This window comes from Macrobrachium rosenbergii, chromosome 31 (assembly GCF_040412425.1).
Source record: "Macrobrachium rosenbergii isolate ZJJX-2024 chromosome 31, ASM4041242v1, whole genome shotgun sequence".
Lineage (NCBI taxonomy): Eukaryota > Metazoa > Arthropoda > Malacostraca > Decapoda > Palaemonidae > Macrobrachium > Macrobrachium rosenbergii.
Window position 1 is genome coordinate 18,564,482 of NC_089771.1, and position 23,700 is coordinate 18,588,181.

General features: G+C 36.5%; 1 protein-coding gene across 8 annotated transcripts in view; it reads right to left on the reverse strand.

The window, feature by feature from the left end:
• The window catches only part of LOC136855385 (carboxyl-terminal PDZ ligand of neuronal nitric oxide synthase protein-like), a 514,751-nt gene that overhangs the window by 82,607 nt on the left and 408,444 nt on the right, over positions 1–23,700 (reverse strand). For all 8 annotated transcript variants that reach the window (XM_067132325.1, XM_067132320.1, XM_067132323.1 and 5 more), the window contains 2 exons: positions 10,460–10,549; positions 7,097–7,261 (listed from right to left, as the gene is read on the reverse strand). In XM_067132325.1, coding sequence (XP_066988426.1) covers positions 7,097–7,261; positions 10,460–10,549 — 255 coding nt within the window. The remainder of the gene's footprint in view (positions 1–7,096; positions 7,262–10,459; positions 10,550–23,700) is intronic.

Here is a 23,700-nt window from a genome sequence, read left to right on the forward strand (position 1 = left end):
TATTAAATGCCTTTGAAGAAAGAAGGGTAAAAAGTTGCCAAATCAACATCAGTAACCATTTGTATAAAAGGCAAATAAAATAAAATAAAATACAATTTTTCTGATGGGGAGAGCAGCTCATGGGAGAAAAGAGACAGACGGTAAACAATCATTAATCAAAATTATTTTCCCATTTAAATGATTTCTCCCAACTCACACAGCAACAATTTCCACACATTCTGCTGACACGTTTCACTTATGCTTCTTTTACTTCAAAACTCGCTCAAACAATTGCTTTCCTTTTAACATCATATTTTTTTTAAATATCATACTATTTCATCGTGTTGATATCACTTCTATCTCATTTTTAAATGGAGACTAATAATTTCTCCTTATTTTATATCACACGATTAATAAATAAAAAATTATGAATGGCATTCCATCGTAAACACTTCAGTACAAATACAGAGGTAAAAAATATGTAGGCACCGGTGCGTGGACATTAATAAACAGACGAACTCAAATAAACAGCTTTCTCCAAAAACACTCATGTTATGGTTGATAGATATGACGTGCCACTCTTGCGGTCGGCTATGTTCATGTGCCTGGCTGCCTACCTATGGGGCAAAGCACTTGTAAATAATGATGGCCGACATAGCAAGAACACTATACAAAGAGATTCTCTTATTATAGGGTATTGAGTTCACAAGATTTTCGATTTTATCCGATCCAAATAAGGCTTCTAAACGAATATTTCAAATGATTTCCTTTTCAGTTTCACTTCAATATATTCTATCATTATTGTTTTTATATATGATTTTTTCTCTAATACTCTCCAAATATATACTTGCATACGTATCCGCTTTCATGCACTAACTCGTGTAGTCTGGCACCAGACGAAAATATAAAAGCTTTTGCCATGAAATCTAATAGTGTAATGGTCTTTTGGCATTCTGCTGCTACAACCGTTTTCATTTATTTGATATTTTCCACCAAAATTTCAATATTCGAGATTTAAAAACGCATTAATCTCCTGCGTGGGTTCCAAAACCAATATTATTGATATCCCTGTTAATATTTCTCTAGCGAATATATGGAGTTCTGTAATGAATTATAGCTCCAGGGCTATAACTCATATTTTCGCACATGCTCCGCTTTTTATTCCAAGTTTACCGGCTTACTTCACAAGCTCTCTCTCTCTCTCTCTCTCTCTCTCTCTCTCTCTCTCCTCTCTCTCTCTCTCAATGTTCTTGAATTTCCCTCACAACTTGTTTTAATTTTTCCTTTTCTCTCTCTCTCTCTCTCTCTAAATGTTCTTGAATTTCCCATGTTTTACTCACAACTTGTTTTAATATTTCCTTTTCTCTGTCTCTGTCTGTCTGTCTGTCTGTCTCTCTCTCTCTCTCTCAATGTTCTTGAATTTCCCTAAGTTTTCCTCACAACTTGTTTTAATTTTTCCTTCTCTCTCTCTCTAACCGGTAACCGAATTACAGTTTGCCACCTTTTGGTGTCACTTTCCAACATACTGTTCTAATTTCAATTTCATTTCCAGTCCTTACATCTGCTTCAAAATTTCGGTGACACTTTACTTAACAAAACCATTAACCTCTCGAATCCTACCTTCGTGGTTAAGAAACACTTTTTAACTTGTCACTTATTTTCTGATTACAATCCACTCCTAGATTTATAACATCGGGTTGTTCGTTAATTCGACCTTCTAATACCATAACAAAAAAGGCTGAATGTTACCTTCCCTTCAGAAAATTGATCCTTTATGAGATTTCCCTTCCTTGCTACACCAGCCATCTCTTCTTTTCAGTTACTTCCCATTAAAATCACCGATCTTTTCCTCTTTCTTTCAGCGATTCGTACTCTCTCTCTCTCTCTCTCTCTCTCTCTCTCTCTCTCTCTGGAGTTTTTCTCTGAAATCAATGTTGAAACCTGATTGCTTTTCGTGATGCACCTAATTAGAGACCAAGCAATTCAAAGGACGCTTTCAGCCGTGCACGTCCCATCTCAAGAATAAGAATTGAGGTCGAGTTAGGCAGCTTATTCAAATAAAACACGAATTAGGTGTAGTGGGGGGGAGGGGGGCATGAGGGGTAAAAAGTGTGCCTTGGGGTCCCAGGAGCCCCTTATTACTTCAGGGATAATTGATAAAGAAAATACTAAATAGTGGGATTTATTCAATACTAAAAGGACACAAAAAGAATCCTCTACCTGACGATATTTAATAAAAGGGGAATTATAATTGATAAGTGCTTCTGCGTCGGCTAACTTTCGAATAACTGCCTAGTTTAGAAACGACAGACTGTGCCTTTGACAAACCGACTAGCAAGAGATACCTGGGTGGTCAAAGTCCGAGTCTCGCTGTTTCTGAATTTAGGCCTTAGTTAGAATCCTGGCCGGCCCAGAACACTCATCAATTATAATTTCCCTCAGTTGTAAGTGATTTCCTAGGTATAGTGAATTCGGCATCAACATTATTTGTGGGTTAACATTTGAGAATACAGAATAGCCGCTCGTGTTAGTTACAAACCTTAATAAAAGGATTTTCTCCAAGAGGGGGAAATAACTAGAGCAATAACAAAGAAAGTTTCATTACAAATCTCACTAACCAATAAGTTTATTGCTACATGTATTCAACTAAAAATACCATCAATCATTTTTTCGTCATATACGGCAATAAGGGGATTAATTTTCTCGCAAGAAGGACTTAATAATATGTATGAACTATATCCATAAGTGAATTTCGCTGAAGACTGGTTCTGTGGATGATTAAGTTGGCAAAATAATACAAGAAATATCCAAAGAACTTCAGATGGGAAAAAAAAGCCGAGTGGAAATGAAAGACACAAGTAACAAGAAAACAAAAAATTAGTCGTTAACAAGAGAAAGCACGGAACAGAAGAAATAGGAGAGCCAGAGGGGATCCGGACGCAGAGCATAAGAAAGATCTTCATCGGCCCGGAAAATTCTCCGGCAAACCAGCCATTTGGTTCACTAAAGTGGAATGACCTATATTGAAGACGAAAATTATATCTAATGAAAAAGCCGAGAAAAAAAGAATTTAAATATCACTCATAAAACGGGAGCTCTGGTGTTGTTGTAGGGATTATATACAAAGAGATAAAATATACAGCATTAATTTGAAGAAAATATTTCTGTATATAACATTCTCCTATTTCTTTTGGAACCAGACGCTTCAAAAAGCGGCTCTACTCACTGAACAAGATGCTGCCACCTTCAATTCACCACCAACACTTGATTCAATCGTCAAGCTCTATTTACTTGGCTACAGATACGGTCTTCACTTTATCTCAAGTACTAAATTCATTCAACAGAATCTTTCATCTTTCAACATATCTCCAAATCTCCCGCCTCTGGTTTACTTCCAAAACTTCAATCATCCGACAACATATCCCTCCTTCAGTTTATCTCCAACATTTCTATCACCCGCCGAAGCATAACTCCTTCAGTTTAAGTCCAATATTCCACCCATCTAACAAGATACACCTCCTTTGGATTATCTCCAACACTTCAGCTACTTGACAAGACGTACCCCTTTCAGTTAATCTCCAACACTCCAGTCATTCGACAAGACATGCTTCTTTCAGTTGATCTCCAACACTTCTATCTTCTGACAAGACATACCTTTTTCGATGCATCTCCAACACCACACTCTTCTGACAACGAGGCATATCTCCTTCGGTTTATCTCCAACATCCCACCCATCTGACAAGACATACCTCCTTCAGTTTATCTCCAGCACTTCTATCATCCGACGAGACACAGGTCCTCCAGTGTATCTCCAATATTCCGCTTCTTTGATAACTTCCCTAACGTTATTTCCTCCCTCCACTGCGCTTTTACTACCTGAATGTAGTGGGTATATGTTGTGACGAATGTTGAAGGAGTAGCCAAGGCATACCTAACAATATTCACACCTCGCCTCCCTCGGATCAAAGAGGATTAAAAGAGGGAATTCACAACAGGTGGATAGACGGTGGGGATACAGTATTAATGCTGGCCATGGTAGGGATTTAAGGAGTTCTGGAAGATGGATGGGGGATTCTTAGGGAGGAAATGGGAATAGAGATGGTATGGGATATAAGAGAGAGAGAGAAAAAAAGGCGAAATAGTCGTACTGGAATAAACAAAGGAAATAGAATAAGTGTAGAAAATTGATAAAAAGAAATAAGAGGCGACGAAGAAAATTACTACATGAAAAATGATCAACGTTCATGTTGACATTCTAAACATTTCTTGAAGCACTAAAAAGCAAAATTATTACTAAAGCTTGAAAATGTATATGTTGCCACCACTACATAAAAATGAGGCGTGAGGAAATTAACTGGTGCATAAAGGAGAAAATATAAACTGAATCATAAAAAAGGGAATATATTAAATGGGGCATAAAACGTTGAATGTCGACAACAGAAAAGATTGTTAGACATTAAAATAAAGTTTTCTGAATTATATTAAAATGGAATACGAAAAAAAAAGATTGAAACTGACGGTATCAAGTGAATATTACAAAAGAAAAGGCCAGCTAGAGCATAAAAAAGTTATTAAGAGAAGGAGCATAAAAGGAAATTATTTGTTGAAACTTCCCAAGGACATATACGAAGTGGTATTACAGAGTGAAATGTACCAAGAGGGAATACCAACTCAAGAAAAAGGATAAATGCGAACAAAAAGAATAAAACTGCGGGTAAAAAAATATGGCCATAATATGTGACATGACATCCAATATTAGAATTAAAAATCTAAAATTTCAAAGCATGGAAAACATTCGCCTCCATCTGTGTGTCCCCATATTTAATCAGCACTCTTAAAACGCTAAGAACTTTTCTATACATAGTGTTCCTGAATAATCACACTTGTTCTTATGTCCCTATATCCACTATTGTCCAATATAAATAGAGCGAACATACTGGACTTCAATTTTAACTCTCTTATTCATGGTCTTGTATGTATGTAAAACTAACTTGAGACAGAGAGAGAGAGAGAGAGAGAGAGAGAGAGAGAGAGAGAGAGAGAGAGAGAGAGAGAGATTACCTGATGATCGGTAACATCCCCCAAGGGAGTGGGAGATTACCTCCCCCAGCCGCCCCCTTCCAAGTGTGGACTTAGATACTACTAACTGCAATTAATGAAAGGAAAGATTTAACTCGTTTACTTGAACTACTACGAAACAGCATGTGTCATTTTCTCTTGCTAATAATTAATAAGTACAGTTTTTCCAAAGATATAAGATAAAGACTCCTTATTGTCAAGTAAGACGATTGGGCATAATATCGGAATAACCCTCTACGAATACTTCGGCCTCTTTTGGTGTCTCATCTAAGTGGCTCAGAGTGAAGTCGGGAGACATAATATTCATTTACAGAATTTTCATTTACAGTCCTCTTTTAGAAAAAGGTTATTCTTGATCCTTCCTCTTTTGATAGAAAGTCTAATGTTTCCAAATATAAAAGAATTGGGGACTGAGTTGTTCTTGGTTGGTGTTATCTTCTGTAAAACGTCTGAATATAATATAAGTTTACAATCATTCATAAACGGCAGAAAACATTCGTATTTCGAAGCATAAACAAAGAGAAAAGATTACTACCAGCAAGCTTGCTCTCTCTCTCTCTCTCTCTCTCTCTCTCTAAGCACCTTTTGTCTACGATGAACTGCTGTCTGTTTGTTTGGGAACACCAGGGATTAGGCTACATTTGAAACGTCCCAGCTGAGAGCCCTCAAATATCCAAGCCAAGGGGGAGGAGGGGATTGGATGTCCAAGTGAAGATGAGGGGAGGGGGAGGGGGAGGGGGAATGCCTTTAAAAAGGTGGAGATAAGAATACACTGAGGTAAAGGGAGACGAATTCTTTTACCATGAGGATTGACAAATCGAACAGTTTTATTTTTTGTTTTACTAGGTTAAACGTGAAACTTTCAGCGTGGGTAAAATAAAATAATTCATTAATAAGTTTGTTTTATAATTAGAACATTTTGAATATGAGGTATAATTTAACATTAAATATTTTCCAAATGTTCCGTGCGATATTTTCTTTTCAGTGTCTAAAGTTTGTCATCATTCCTACTCGTTTATGTACGGATATAAATGGTTCGGAAACTCATTGTATTCATAAAACAACATATACATATTACATATATGCGTGCGTGTATGTACATATTCAGTTAAAATAATATATGTTCCAGCATTAGGTGCCTTTTGTATTTCAAATATGCATACTATAAGTGATAATTAAATGAAAGACTTATGCTTTTCTTGGCCACGGAACAGCCTCGAACCAAGAGGGCCTATAGGCTATGCCAGTAAAGCTTTCTTGTGTATGTTTATATTTATATATACATATATATGTATATGTATGTATGTTGTATACACATACAGACATATATTTGTGTTCACATCAGCAACCACTTGCAACATTGCAATGCAAAACAACTGCAAACATTACATATCACGTTCCAGACTGATATTTCTGCATTATCATATAAATCTATACATATGACCACAAAAGCTAATATTCCGATCATTAATTTATACAAAATTGTCATTTTTTAATGCCGATCATCAAAATACGAGAAATATCACAAAACATAAACCTGCGGAGCTTACTCGCTGCATTTAAGTACGAAGTTTAAAGCCATTATCAGAAGTAAAAAGGACTGAATAAGCTTTAACACAGTGCGTGTACGTATGCATGTATGTATTTATGTGTGTATATATATATTATGTATGCATGTATATGTATGTATATATATATATATATATATATATATATATATATATATATATATATATATATATATATATATATATATATATATGACGTACATAAGTAAGCTGTGTAATATTCTAACTTGACAGAATGCAGTACTAAAAATTCTTCCACAGGTTGCTTAATACAACAATTCCGGAATTCTCACCTTGCAAAAGCCGAGATGGTCACGACGTAAAAAGATTAAAAAAAAAAAAAAAAAAAAAAAAAAAAATTCACTTACCTTTCCAAATGCTCTGACGCTGAAAGTAAATATCAGCCTACACAAAAACCATTTCTTTGCCTTCTGTGAGGCAGAACGTAAACGGGCAACAACCCCACTTACCTTCTTAGTAGCTTTGAAGACGTTGCACTTGAAGACGTTAGAGGCGGCTTCTCTGGCGATGTAGGAGAAGATCTTGAGATCCTGCGAGTCGTGGCTCACGTAAAATATCCTGTAGATGGGTTGGCTCATCACCAGGAGTTTGTTCTCGTCCATGGCCGCTTGCTTCTGTCGACGGCCAAAGGAGTGCGTTAGTATTCAGAATTATCAGTTATTCTACCTAAATAGAAATAGTTTACATATCTTTTATATGCATCACATGGCCGTGTGGTTTAATGCGCGTCACTGTAGTCCTCCTGAGTTCTTGTCTTCTGTGGTTGGAGCCCACTAGACGAAGAACTTATTATCAACTAAAAAATTCACCTTCTGGTAACATAGATGAAAATAAATTATTTCCGAGACAGAGCGAATTAGATATTAAAGGACATTTGTAGCTTAATGCTTGCATATGAATCACGGCGATGTGATAAATTTCAGTCATATACATATTTATACATACACATATATCTATTTATTTATCTATCTATCTATCTACCTATCTATCTATCTATATATAAATATATATATATATATATATACACATATATCCTGTAGTAACATTACTGTATGGAAATGAATGCTATCGTAACTAATAACACAACATGCAGTAATAATAAAATTGATAATAATAATTCGTTTCGAAATAATCGGAGCAGTTCTCAGGAATCCACATTAATATTTTTAGTGAGTTTTACCCCGTGGGGAAATGCAGCCATGTTTTGGAAGAACTTTTATATTTTCACAAAATATATTCATAGCCAAATTAAAGCACAGAAAAATCTAGTTCGGATGAAGAGGAAATATAAAAGGTCTATTTAAAAAAATTCATTTGGTGGCTTAGAAAAACAAGTAAAAAATGCTCCGAAGTTTCTTCGGGGCAATCGAGTTTTCTGTACAGCGTATAATGCTGTATGAAACTCTCAGCCACGGCCCATCAAACTCTCCGCCGCGGCCTATGAAACTTTTAGTCACGACCAGGTAGTGGTCTGTGTTGTTGGTAGCTATAGCGGTGCCAGACGCACGACCATGAGTAGCTTTAACCTTAAATAAAACAAAAACTACTGAGGCTAGAAGACTACAACTTGGTATGTTTGAAGGTTGGAGGTTGGATGATCAACATACCAATTTGCAGCCCTCTAACCTCAGTAGTTTTTAAGATCTGAGGGCGGATAAAAAGTGTGATTTGACTGACGATATTATCTGGCCAGTTTTCTTTATAGAAAACTAAAAATGGAAGGGAGAGGTGGCATAAGGAATTGTTGTCCATCAGCGATTTTTTGTATAAAACCCGAAACAAATACCGAGCTATTTTGACAACTGTTCCATCAGTCAGAATATTTTATGACTACCGAATTAAAATAAGTCCATTGCGGGTATAATTAAAATGATAAAACTGTGTTTAAACACCTAAAATGTATACTCTCTCTCTCTCTGCCTCTCTTTTAATGAAACCCTCCATATACAAACACACCCATAAATTAACTCATTACAAAATGAGAATAATGCCTAAGGATACTATGTTGTCCTTATACACGAACCTATAATAAAGAAATCACACATTCACATACGCTTAGTACCGGCTGTCAGTAAGGCTGCCTGAAACGTGTGGAAACTAAAATATAAAAAATAATATATTTGCTTTAATCGTTCAAGAAGACAAAAACTTAATTGGCATTAGATACAACTACAAAAAAAAAAAATAAAATGATTACCTTAATGAGACGACGACGATGAAGAAAATTCTCATAAGCATCTTACATCAGCACCAGCAAACAAATAAACGAGAACTGATAAAACCGCCAACAACATTACTGTAACTACGAGAAAGCCAACGATTGCCCAGAAAAGAGAGGAAGAAGAAGAAGGGAAAAAAATCTGATTTTCGCACTGAAAGACGTCCATTCTCCCGCGACAAGGCAAAGTGCGTGTGCTGTGCCATCATGTCTTAATTAAATACGAGAGATGAAGTGATTGTGGAGATGTGGGAGTTGGCATCTGGGGAACATGGGTGGTACCCCAACCCCATCGGAGGATGGGGTGTGGGTGGGGGACGGAGATAACCTCCCCCAGCCCCCTCCCACTACAGTGTCTCGCTAAGGAAGAAAGACGAATTGCGAGGTGTACGAATGCCGCAACATGACCTTTTGCAAATAGTCAAGATGTTTAGGCAAGGCTTCCGTTATGATGACGACTTCTCCCTTACACAAGGTGACTGCGTACATGTGTACACGTGTGTGTGTGTGTGTGCATTATAACAACTACACCAAAACACGGCGGGAAAACGAGATTCAATGACATACTCAGAGGGGAGATTCTATCGCCTCAGGAATGAAGGAGAGATTCTATCACTTGGAGAGAGATCAAAAAAAAAAAATCTATCATCTCGAATTATCCGGAATGAAAAATGAAATGGAATCTGATGTACCTCTGTCACTTTCATCGCCGTTGAATTCTGTGTCTGTGGATGTATGATTTTCAAGATAAGACACGTCATAAATGTATGTACACATACCCACATATGTCATACATCTACGCTTGCACATGCAGACAAGCACACACAATGAATACATCTATATACACATATATATATATATATATATATATATATATATATATATATATATATATATATATATACATAAATATATATATATATATATATATATATATATATATATATATATATATATATATATATATATATATATATATATATATATAGTAGCAGTACTTTGCCCAATTAGCTATCAACTACTTGTGATTTTGAGTGTACGTAATGCCCATGCTGTAATTAAGTCGTCATTAATGGGTTAATTCTTGGTTAAAATTGAAAGTATTACAATGCAGGTGTGGCAATCACAGCCAAAAAATTACTAAAAAGTATACAGGATAACGGTACTTTGATCCGATTTTTGAGAATTTGACACCTCTGGGACCCCAACTTTCTGTGTTGCTGTCACCTTTTACGATTAGTACGCAGGTCACAATAATAATAATAATAATAATAATAATAATAATAACATAATAATAATAATAATAATAATAATGAGAATTAAAAGCCACATTATTATTAAAAATATTTATGTATGAAGTTAAAAACTACAAGGAGAGACTAACTTTCCACAAAAATATTTTTAACACTACTGTAGCTTTTAATTTTCGATATTATAGCCTTTACAGGGTCGTATTGTCTCAAAAATAATAATACTAACGCTGATGTAAAGCCACAGCAACTGTTATAATAAAAATACAAACAAATGCCTTACAAATAAAATTTTAAAAAAGCTGGCCTTCGTAACAAAGAAATAAACAACAGAGTTTCCTCACCTTCTTCTTCCTGAGTGACACCTTAACCCCTTCCGTGGACACTTCGAAGCTGACCTTCTTCTTCTTGATGCCCTTCGCTTTGAACTCATACTGCGGGAAAAGAGGGACATTAGAATATGAATAAACGGCAGGTAAAATATTTAATGTATAGAATAAAAAGCAAAGAATTGGAAAATCAGGCAACTGAGATTTCTGCAGAAATATGGATATAATTAAATTATCATTTATCTGTGTAATAAAGATCCACAGACAAGAATAACATAAGACGGTGATGTAACTGAGTGGTGAGAGAGAGAGAGAGAGAGAGAGAGAGAGAGAGAGAGAGAGAGAGAGAGAGGAGAGAGAGAGAGTTTTCTGTAATCTGACAATTTCCTTCTTTGTAAGCCCCAAAATATCTTATTCAATCTTCAACTCACTCCGCAAAAATAGCGGAAAAAAAGGAAGAAAACTAATCACATAATAATAATAATTTTTATTTTTATCATTATTATTAATCTTGTGGTGGTAATGGTATTTTAAAATCGTAAATACCTCTATCTAAATACAGGTTTTACTCATCCATTTACCACCTTATTTATGGAAGCATGTCGCACTACCCTTATCATTTCTGCAATATATGAACTACAGTTAATCAGAATAAAAAAAAATCTTGTTCAAAACAGCGCCTCTCAAGATGCCCATAGTGCCAAATAAATACCCACAACAATGCCTATCACGTACAGAAAGAACCCCATAAAACACCTCGGGGGGACATTAATAATGGACGGTACATCAAGGCAGAACTATTATCTTCACCTAATTTTTTCCACATCTCCCCTTCCCGTCTCTATCGACTAACACGTTACGTGACGCAGACCAAACCTCAGTTGAAAAAGAGGTTTATATGTAGTACCGCGAGGAAGGAGTGATGTCCAAGTTAGCATACGGGAAAGAGTCACCTATTCTTCTCTCTCTCTCTCTCTCTCTCTCTCTCTCTCTCTCTTATAAGAACGAAGACTAAAAAGTGGTAGGCTTCCATTCCAATTTGCCTTTCGACAATCTTTTTAGGATCTTCTCCATTTAGAAACCAAATGTGATTACCAGGGGAATAAAATCTAATATCATTTCTATGAGTTCTTCAGAGCTTCAAAGACATTCTCTCTCTCTCTCTCTCTCTCTCTCTCTCTCTCTCTCTCTCTCTCTCTCTCTCTCTCTCTCTCTCTCTCTCCAAAAAATCTTTCTTTCAGACTTTTAAATCTCCCCCACTCTCTGTCTTTTCAAAGACATCTTTCTCTCTCTCTCTCTCTCTCTCTCTCTCCCAGGAAAAAGAATGAAAACGCTCGGTTCATCACTTTATCTCGAGACACGCGATTGTTATTTGTCTTTTTGGTCGACCTTCAAACTTCGTTGGTCCAAAAGTCAAAGAACCAAAAAACGCTGGTTGTGAAGTTAGGGGGCAGGGCCCTGGAGAAGTCCCAAAGCTCTTTCGGTAGTGGCGATGCGTGAAATGAAGTTGCTATTTTTCCTCTCCTCTAAAGAGTGTTTAGGCTATTTTACCTCAACTTCTTCTCCCGGCAAATTTAATCTTCTGGCATTAAAGTACTGTGATGGGGTCATAATCAGATGCATGTTTCTAATTCGTAACGAATGTGTAAAACCTCTTGGTTGCAACTTGGGTGATAATTTCAAATGGTAAGTGGGCGATATTTTAACAATTTTAGGATGACAGTTTTATGTGCATTAAGATATACTCTAAATTACTTTGCAAGTTGCTCCCTTAGGAAAAACTGGCAGGAAGACATTTCTTCTGAAATTTCAACTCAAGAGGTGTTACTTGAAAGGCAGCCATAAAGGCTTATTATAAAAATAACTGTAGGTAGAATCCTCCTGAGGGGGTAATTGTTTATATATATATATATATATATATATATATATATATATATATATATATATATATATATATATATATATATATATGTATATATATAATAATAAATATTGAGAGAGAGAGAGAGAGAGAGAGAGTTGTTTTGTTTATATATATATATATATATATATATATATATATATATATATATATATATATATATATATATATATATATATATATATATATGTGTGTGTGTGTGTGTGTGTGTGTGTGTGTGTATATATAGTGAAAAATTGAGAGAGAGAGAGAGAGACAGAGAGAGAGAGAGAAACGCCGTTTATGAGTGACAAACTTTATAAAAACTTCTATACTGGAGTTTCTTTCACGCGGCTCAATGAAATTAACTGTTTACAAACACTAGCTTTATAAATACATAACTTTATGATTACTGTACCTTTTTTCAGTTATGTACTTTTGTTGCTCATCTTGAAACAGATTTTCCCTTTTCTTTTTTGTTCAATACAGCTGTAGTTCATTTTCCTATTTACACCAACTAATTTCACCTGCCCTTTGCCAAAGGCTCCCTAACGGTCTCAGCGTTCACGGACCACGGACTTATAAATGTAGCAGAGATACTGTTGCTGTAGAATCGAGCGAACTCTTAACTTATGAAAAAAAAAAAAACTTAGGCACACATATAGTATGTCTGTCAATTAACATATTACTGAATATGTTAACACATGTAAGAATTCAAGTGTACGTATTTGTAAATGTTTGATCATTAATTAAGTTTTCGCCAATATATTTTTTTTTCCTGTAGGCTTTATATAATTTCAAGTCCCAATGACAATAACAATGTTTTTTAAATTCAGGACAGCTTTACCTCTATTTAATATGAAGAATCATATATATATATATATATATATATATATATATATATATATATATATATATATATATACAGTATATATATATATATATATATATATATATATATATATATATTATATATATATACATACACATACACATACATACATAAATACATACACATACATATATATATATGAAAGAAAGATATATAGATATATATATATATATATATATATATATATATATATATATATATTATATATATATATATATATATATATATATATATAATTGACAAGATGTGCCCAGATAGAAAGAAAAAAATGTAAAAGTGGAATGAGCTGACAGAGAACAGGGCAACAATAAAATAAGGAGAGGCTGAGAAGTCCGTGTTTGTGGAGAGAGAGAGAGAGAGAGAGAGAGAGAGAGAGAGAGAGAGAGAGAGAGAGAGAGAGAGAGAGGAGGGGAGTGATGACAAAAACGGGGAGGGGCGAACCTCATGCAATATGAGTTGACATATGAGTAAACAAAAGCAAAGATGGCCAGAATAAAAGCGAGAAAAGAAATGGGTGAAAAGAATAACCGGAGAGAAAGGGAAGAAATGGAGGGGGGGGGGAGAGGGAGAGAAAGAGAGGGAAAATCAAACAGGGAGAGCAGAGCGAGGTGAAGAGAAAACGGTGAGGGGAGAGACAGAGTGTCCAAGTAGAAAGGCAAAAAACGAATAAGAGGTTCAGTAAGGGGAAGAAAGAGAAAGGACGTTGAGGAAAAGTATATTTGACACAGCCAAAGGAAAACGATAAAAGAGAATACGGACGAGAGGCCATGAGAGATTAAAAGATGCTGGGAAGAGATGACAGAGCGAAATGTAAAAGGTAAAATAGGTAACACTACGAAGCAAAGGGAGGACTGTGCAACTAATGATAGAAATTGAAAATTACGAGGGAAGGGTAGAGAGCAAAAGAAGTTCAAGTGAGAAGGGAGACACGGAGGAAACGGAAAGAGTGAAGAAAGAAAGGGAAGGGTAAAGAAAAGAAAGGAAAGTACGGGAAAGAGAGATGGCACTTACTGAGGAGAGATACAGAAAAGTAAAGAAAGCATAGCGAAAGGAAAGGGTGGAAAAGAGGGAATAGAGAGGGGGAAGATGCAGTAACTGGGAAGAAGGGGAATGAAAAAAGAACCAAGGAAAAGAAAAGTGACTATAAACTTCAAAGGATTTACTATGAATAGTTGAGCCTTGGTTACGGATGATAATGCATATTGTATGGTGGCGAAGCGGACGCATCAAAGCGATGGGTCTCTCTCTCTCTCTCTCTCTCTCTCTCTATTACTGAACTACTTTTTGATGACAATACTGTTGATATCTCTCTCTCTCTCTCTCTCTCTCTACTACTGAACCACTTTTTGATGACAATACTGTTGACACTCTCTAATCTCTCCACTACTGAACTACTTTTTGATGACAATACTGTTGGACATCGTTCTCTCTCTCTCTCTCTCTCTCTCTCTCTCTCTCTCTCCCACTACTGAACCACTTTTGATGACAACAATGTTGACATCGTTCCCTCTCTCTCTCCCTCTCTCTCTCTCTCTCTCTCTCTCTCTCTCCACTACTGAACTACTTTTTGATGACAATACTGTTGACATCGTGTCCTCCTCTCTCTCTCTCTCTCTCTCTCTCCACCACTACTGAACCACTTTTGATGACAATACTGTTGACACTGTTCTCTCTCCCTCTCCTCTCTCTCCACTACTGAACTACTTTTGATGACAATTGTTGGACATAGTGCCTTCTCTCTCCCTCTCTCTCTCTCTCTCTCTATCCACTCACTGAACCACTTTTTGATGACAATACTGTTGACATAGTGCCTCTCTCTCTCTCCTCTTCTCTCTCTCTCTCTCTCTCTCTCTCTCTCTCCCATCCACCACTGAACTACTTTGATGACAATAATACTGTTGACATAGTGCTCTCTCCTCTTTCTCTCCCCTCTCTCTCTCTCTCTCTCTCTCTCTCTCCACTACTGAACTACTTTTGATGACAATACTGTTGGACATAGTGCCTCTCTCTCTCTCTTCTCTCTCTCTCTCTCTATCCACTCTGAACCACTTTCCACTACTGAACCACTTTTGACGATTAATAGATTGCCGACATCGTTCTCTCTCTCTCCTCTGAACTACTTTTTGATCTACTGTTGACTCTCTCTCTCTCTCTCTCTCTCTCTCTCTCTCTCTCTCTCTCTCTCCACTACTGAACTACTTTTTGATGACAATACTGTTGACATCGTTCTCTCTCTCTCTCTCTCTCTCTCTCTCTCTCTCTCTCTCTCTCTCTCTCTCCACTCCACTGAACCACTTTTTGATGACAATACTGTTGACATCGTCTCTCTCTCTCTCTCTCTCTCTCTCTCTCTCTCTCTCCACTACTAAACTACTTTTTGATGACAATACTGTTGACATAGTGCCTCTCTCTCTCTCTCTCTCTCTCTCTCTCTCTCTCTCTCTCTCCACTACTAAACCACTTTTGATGACAATACTGTTGACATAGTGCCTCTCTCTCTCTCTCTCTCTCTCTCTCTCTCTCTCTCTCAATCCACTACTGAACCACTTTTTTGATGACAATACTGTTGACATCCTCTCTCTCTCTCTCTCTCTCTCTCTCTCCACTACTGAACCACTTTTTGATGACAATACTGTTGACATCGTTCTCTCTCTCTCTCTCTCTCTCTCTCCACTACTAAACTACTTTTTGATGACAATACTGTTGACATAGTGCTCTCTCTCTCTCTCTCTCTCTCTCTCTCTCTCTCTCTCTCTCACTACTAAACTACTTTTGATGACAATACTGCTGACATAGTGTCTCTCTCTCTCTCTCTCTCTCTCTCTCTCTCTCTCTCTCTCTCTCTCTCTCTATCCACTACTGAACCACTTTTTGATGACAATACTGTTGACATCGTTCTCTCTCTCTCTCTCTCTCTCCACTACTGAACTACTTTTTGATGACAATACTGTTGACATAGTGCTCTCTCTCTCTCTCTCTCTCTCTCTCTCTCTCTCTCTCTCTCTCTCTCTCTCTCTGAACTACTTGATGACAATTTACTTTTGATGACAATACTCTGATCGTTCTCTCTCTCTCTCTCTCTCTCTCTCTCTCTCTCTCTCTCTCTCTCTCTCTCTCTCTCTCTCTATCCACTACTGAACCACTTTTTGATGACAATACTGTGACATCTCTCTCTCTCTCTATCCACTACTGAACCACTTTTTGATGACAATACTGTTGACATCGTTCTCTCTCTCTCTCTCTCTCTCTCTCTCTCTCTCTCTCTCTCTCTCTCTCTCTCTCTCTCTCTCTCTCTCCACTACTGAACTACTTTTTGATGACAATACTGTTGACATAGTGTCTCTCTCTCTCTCTCTCTCTCTCTCTCTCTCTCTCTCTCTCTCTCTCTCTCTCTCTCTCTCTCTCCACTACTAAACTACTTTTTGATGACAATACTGTTGACATAGTCTCTCTCTCTCTCTCTCTCTCTCTCTCTCTCTCTCTCTCTCTCCCGGAAACAAGCACAAATTATTTTGAGAAACATCGAAGATAAGACAATAAGTATTCATAATCCGGGCAGTAAAAATAACACAGAGCAATGAAGACGTGTCTCTCTGACAAAGAAACTAATTGTTTGTATAAAGATTAAGACGAATATCCTCTATTTTTATTCAATTAACGACCGATTTACGACAGAAATCATCAAGGAAAAGGGTTATGAAAAGGATAACTTTCCATATTTCACTGAACGGGCAAAGAAACAAAAACATGAAAGGGATAAAAGAAAACTCGGAAAACACGCAGGGGATATCAGACTATTTCCATTCCAACTACTACACGCAAGAGGCAGAACTTGCGAGGAAGGTAAACATTTCGATCGTAAACCGACAGAACTCTCCTGAAGTTACTTTCGTCAGGAGCAATTCCACATCAGAACTTCCTTGTTAGTTCAGCCGGAGTTCTAAATACGTTTCTTCATCTAGGCCACTGAACTTCAATTTTCTATGAGTTATTTTAGAAAGACAAAAATTATGAACCTTATTTTAACACCAACATATCATTATTAAAAGCCTCCTGCTTCGCGGAAATTAACGTGGTTTGGTCACATAACTCTCTCTCTCTCTCTCTCTCTCTCTCTCTCTCTCTCTCTCTCTCTCTCTTTGCAATGTACACACACACAACTAATTTGGCGTCTTTTAGCGTTAGAGGAGGATGAAATTCGAAGAGAGAGAGAGAGAGAGAGAGAGAGAGAGAGAGAGAGAGAGAGAGAGAGAGAGAGAGAGAGAGAATCATGTTGTGTAATCATAGGCATTTCAAGTCCACATACAAAATCTGTATTACGACTAATATAAAAAAAATAATAACCAAAATATATAAATCTATAAGTAGCAAACAAATAACGATCGCCAAAAAACTCTCAAAAAAAACAAAAAAAAAAAAAGCTCTGGAAGAAAAAATACCCCGTCAGTACGCCATAAATAAGAAATGACACTAATCTCCTGAAAAACTGCATCTGCGAAAACAAAGTTAAAAACAAGACCAGTGGAAAGAGCTGGATATATAGACGCCTATAAACAATGGGAAGTAAGACAAACGGTTATTGCAGCAGAGTGATATCGCGGAGACGATAGATAAGCCACAAGGTTTCGGGGGAGAGGGAGAGAGAGAGAGAGAGAGAGAGAGAGAGAGAGAGAGAGAGAGAGAGAGAGAGCTGGCGTTGCATGGAGATTCTACTGAGTGATTGTTTTGCAAATACTGCTATTTAATTGCAGAGAGATTAAAGGAATGAAAGCTCTCTCTCTTTCTCTCTCTCTCTCTCTCTCTCTCTCTCTCTCTCTCTCTCTCTCTCTCTCTCTCTCTCTCTCTCTCTCTCTCAGGTTTCATGTTCAAACATATTTACGCACCCAGCAGAAACAGACAGACCGACACACGTGTATATGTAGGTATGTATGTATATAATATACATATATATGTATACATATATATATATATATGTGTGTATTTACGTATGTATATTACAATGATTTATATCCGTGTGAACACTGAAAACAAAGCGCTGATTTCTCATTAAATCCAAATTAACTTTATTACCTTTACCTAAGGTCTTCTAGATGTCGACCTATGATAATTTCTACGGATATTGATGTTGTCACCTGGTACTAACAGATATACATATAAAATTAAACATGATAAACTGCTGTCAATAATAACAATACTTGCAATAATAATATACTGTCATTATCTTTAAGACATTTTTAAAAATCTCATTTTATTTTTTGGTGAATAAAAACCATGATCCGATAAGTCAGCTGACATCCAGTTCATTTTTTTTTCAAGTGAGGACCGGCGAAGTTTCTATGTGATTGCCAAAGGGCGAGCAAATCAAAAGTTCTTATCTAGCCAAGCAAGAAGGACGAGAGAAAAATATATCACCAGTACACACACACACACACACACACGCACACACACACACACACGTTTGATGGCAGTGCTTTAGAAGTTCTTCATTTTCCGCTCTCGTGCTACTGTTTTTATCACCGTTACCATTTTTCTTATTTCTACTATTATTTCTATATTATTATTGTTATTTTATGATTATGAATACTACTAATACTATTACTTCAGCAACTGTTTATTTCGTTTATCTAAATTGTGTATTGTACTGTCTCTACTTTGTATATTGCATATGTACGACCCTAAGCTGAAATAAAGCATATTATTATTATTATCATTATTATTATTATTATTGCAAAGTTTAAACTTGAAAGTGTCACGCGTTTTTCCTCTTACATATTACTACTGTATACATAGATACGCCAAGACCACTTCCGGAAAGAAGCAACTGAAGCCAGGTTAGCGAAGGAATGACTTAACGCTTTTTATACACCCTTTTGAAGCCACCCCTCGAGTTTTATTCAATCAACATTGCAACACACATCCTCCATCTGTAAAAAAAATCATTTCCGCTTTTTTTATTAATTCCGCTTGCAATGTCCGTCACATCCGTGACCTTCTGGAGCTTGGAGCTGATCCTCTATAAATAACAGGAGAGAATGACAAGACATCCGTTGCGAACTGCGATTCTAATGGAGGAATGAATCGGGATCGATTTGTTCGCAGCTGAGATACTACAACAGATGGAGTTTATGGCCACCGCTTATCACCTGTTATGAAATTATTTACTATACCTTAGTTTATGCTCAGTCAAGATCCATTTGTCTATAGAGTAAACAACTTGAACAGTAAGGTCTGTAATACATGAAAATGATAACAGATGAAGTTTAATCGGTGTTAAACGACACTACAACGTATAAGAAAGAATGAACGGGATTTTATAGTCCAAAGGAAGCCTTCAGCAAGATATGCACCGCAAAAGTTATCGCTGCAAGAGTATCGCAAAGCAGACTTGATATTTTGCCTTTAAGGAGGGATCTAACAGCAAGAGGCAAAGATCATAAGGACAAGTACTTATGTACTAAGGGCATAAGATGATAATTTTGTTTAAAAAACGTATGAAATTAGATCATAAAAACAGTCATGACGTCTGTCGATGAAGCTAAAAATATAAAGGACAGGAAAAAATCACCGCAAAAATTACAGTTAAGGTAAACAAAACTCACGTAAGAATGTACACACGAAAATACAACGTGGTTCAGACCTAAAAAATGAGCCAGTCTGGCAGTTTTATAACTTCTTTCGGGGATAAGCCCCAATATCGTGTTATCTTTCCCTTTAGACCTGAAATAAACAGAGGCGTTCAGGAGCGTATCCTATGCCTCAGCATAAGATACAGTTAAGTGAGACGTCAGGATAAAAAGTACTCTTGATCGCACCATGAATCGTTACTATAACACTCCCGGGTTAAAAAGAGCAATATGCCCAAGGCCCCGAAAAGAAGGCCACCTTCCAGAGGATTTAGGAGGAAATTGGTTTTCTCTTCACTTCAAAGACGTTAATGTCAAAAACAACATTAAGGAAGCCCGGCGCTCCCTGAATGATATCACGCGCTTAATGAACTTCTTTGGGAGGGCTTTCAAAGGGAGAAAATTAAGTTACAGGTAAGAAGAGAGGGATAAGACCAAAATTAACCAATATTATGAGTACCTGTCTGTCAGATGTCTCTGGATATGAAGAGAAACGCTCAGGGTGGAAGGAAAAATTAATCAAACAAAACTTGGGAATGCTGACATACGCTTTTCATTTGCATTGACATACTAACACAGTGACAATGCAGACCCCATCTTCAATAGATGTTCTGTTAAAAGAGAGAGAGAGAGAGAGAGAGAGAGAGAGAGAGAGAGAGAGAGAGAGAGAGAGAGAGAGAGAGAGAGAGACCCTGGATGTGACCCATAAATGTCGTCTAATAACTACATACATAATTAACTACTTGCAAACAGAAGAACACGATATTTTTTAAGGAATGACCTCAACTGTCCCTCTTCGTTCCATTCCAGAGTCGTACACGACGTGCTACCACCCGCGAGAGAGAGAGAGAGAGAGAGAGAGAGAGAGAGAGAGAGAGAGAGAGAGAGAGAGAGAGAGAGAGAGAGAGTTTCATCCTTTACAAAAGAGAAACAATCATGCCCCAAAATGTTTTTAGACACAGAATACAAGGCAAACTAGCATAAAAACATAAAAAAATGTACTCAAACCGTTATAATCTTGAAGTGAAAAAAGATAATGATCTCCTCAAGTAGCCATCTTGAAACATAACTGCCCACATCGTTCAAAAAGTTCATCTCATTCATTTAAAAGAAATTACAAGTTTTCTTCGGTAAAGCACATATTTTTCCGAAGCGAAAATGCGTTCTCATTCTAAAGAGAAACAGAAATTCTCAAAACATACCTAACCATATTTATGTCAAATCTACAAGGTCAAACAGGACAGCAATTCTCAGTAGAGAGAGAGAGAGAGAGAGAGAGAGAGAGAGAGAGAGAGAGAGAGAGAGAGAGAGAGAGAGAGAGAGAGAGAGAGAGAGAGGGTAAAGCAAAGGTATGAGTGACATTATTTTTGTTATATTTGATGTATGGGTTTTTATGGACCGTTACTCAGGCAAAGATAAAGGCGCCTGACACACCTACTTTTATATCACTCGACAGGACGAAAATAACTGCAAAAGTTGGCCGTCGCATGGAAGTATATTCAAAAGATGAAGGAGCAACATGGAGGAGAGAGGAGAGAGAGAGAGAGAGAGAGAGAGAGAGAGAGAGAGAGAGAGAGAGAGAGAGAGAGAGTGCATGATAAGAAAACACTTCAAAACAAACACTCAATTACGAATACATCTGAAAGGTAAGGAGCATGGAAACACGAGATGGAGAGAGAGAGAGAGAGAGAGAGAGAAATATAACAATATAATGATGACAGTTAATAGTAAGCATCCATATACAATCAAATAAACATTACGGGAAGCAATGCTCAGAAGCACCAAGGGAATGTAGGAATATATAAGACACAAAAGGACTAATTACAGAAAAGTTAAACTTTTCCCATTGTGTTTATATAATGGCAGAAGTTACCCACAACTGCTTATGTCATGTGTCACAGGTTTTCCTTGTCGGTCACCCTTCCAAGAACTAACCAGACAGAGAGGTCTTGGACGGGTGATTATGGCTACATATATATTATGTGGAGTCTCACAGATCAGGATTAATGAAAAAGTGAAGGGAAATTTGCAGCTTCCATAACAGTAATTACTTAATGGAAGAGTTGCGTCATAAAGAAAACAAACAGAAATTAAGATTTCAATAATAAATTATATTAAAAGAGAAATTAATTTAAACAGCGCATTACACATTTGAAATGCAGATTACAAGCGATATTAAAATGCAATACAGATTACAAGCGATACTAAAATGACACACAAATTACAAGTATACTAAATTCTAAACTGCACAAAAACAGAATCACAAAAAATCTTTTAATTAAGCTTCAGTAGATTACGCAAAAATAATGGCTCACAAACGACTAAATAAATCATTCCAGAGCGAATAAAAAGACGATTTTAATTTTATACACGAAATATGAAATTAGATACGAAAATCTGATTGAGCACAAATAATAATTTATGTCAGTGAATATGAATATATATTGAATTCTACACGTAGTTACCAAACATAACGGTTCCTTGGGCGAACACTTCTTTTGGCTTACTTTAACTCCAAAAAGGGGAAATGATACAAACGAAGGAATTATCGAAGTAATGAAAAGGAAACTAACGATCGAAGATTCCACTCCAACATTTGAATAAAAGGTATTTGCCAATTATTGTACCTTGTAAGCCCCTTTGTATCAGACTACTTTGCAAATCCTTTAGTCACTCTAAAACTGCTCTACAAATCCTTTTACAATTCTTTTGCCCAGGTTTTCGTCGCCTAATGACTGCTATCGTTGGCTTTAAGAACAAAGAAGACACTTTGTAAATGATAAATTTCATAAATGATGAAAATAAAACACATACAGAATGGGCAAAATGGGTAAGAGCTCCGGTTTACAAAACAAATCCAAGAATTACGTGACTTTGGAAATATAAATGGCTGGAAATTCGCCACTCTCTTTCCGAAGCTCCTCTGAAGAGGAATTACTCCAGAAATGTTTCATTTAAAACTCAGGGATTGAGATCACAGGAAAAACCATCTCAATTAACGAATTATCTTTACCTCTTAAGTAAATACCCTTAGCACTTACACGGTATTTCTTCAACTCACTGGAGTATATTTTCCACTCTGAATTATTTTTTTCCATTCCATCAGGCTACATTAGATGATGAGCATGCCGGCTTACCGATATCTAAAATGTAACATATCTTTCACAATTCGGTTTTTCATATCTACGAGTTCTGAAACACTTTATGTATCGTAAAATCCAATTACAAAAATTTTTACGAAAAATTCTAACTATTAAAGATTTCCAAATCAAATATATAATGTTCACAAATACCTAACTTACATTTGTACGAAATAACACAAGTATACATTCACACCCTTTGATATTTAAAAAAATGGACAATTGATTAGTTTAGAGATAAAAGTCCTGTGTAACAAATAAAAAAAAAAAAGAGGAATATGTACGGAGTACAAAACAAAAATACTTCGTAAAAACGAAAAATCTAAGATCGGTTCAGTATATAAAGAATACTAAAAAAAACACCCAAAAACTCCTGTGAAGTGAAAAAAAGTAAAATAAAATAAAAAGAAAGGTTCCAGCCACCTCCCCAGTGACCTTTGGAATGCAAGTCGCATAAGAATTGAAGCAAGAGGCAAACTTCGCTTTTCCAAAAGTTATATTACGAATCTCTGAAGAGGAACCGCAACTCAGTAGCAAAGTTTCATTGCAGTATTAATTCTCTCTCTCTCTCTCTCTCTCTCTCTCTCTCTCTCTCTCTCTCTCTCTCTCTCTCTCTCTCTCTGCTCTAAGTTTCTGAAGAACGGCATCGAAATTTCAAAATTAAACTCCTCTCTCTCTCTCCCTCTCTGTCCGGAAAGAGA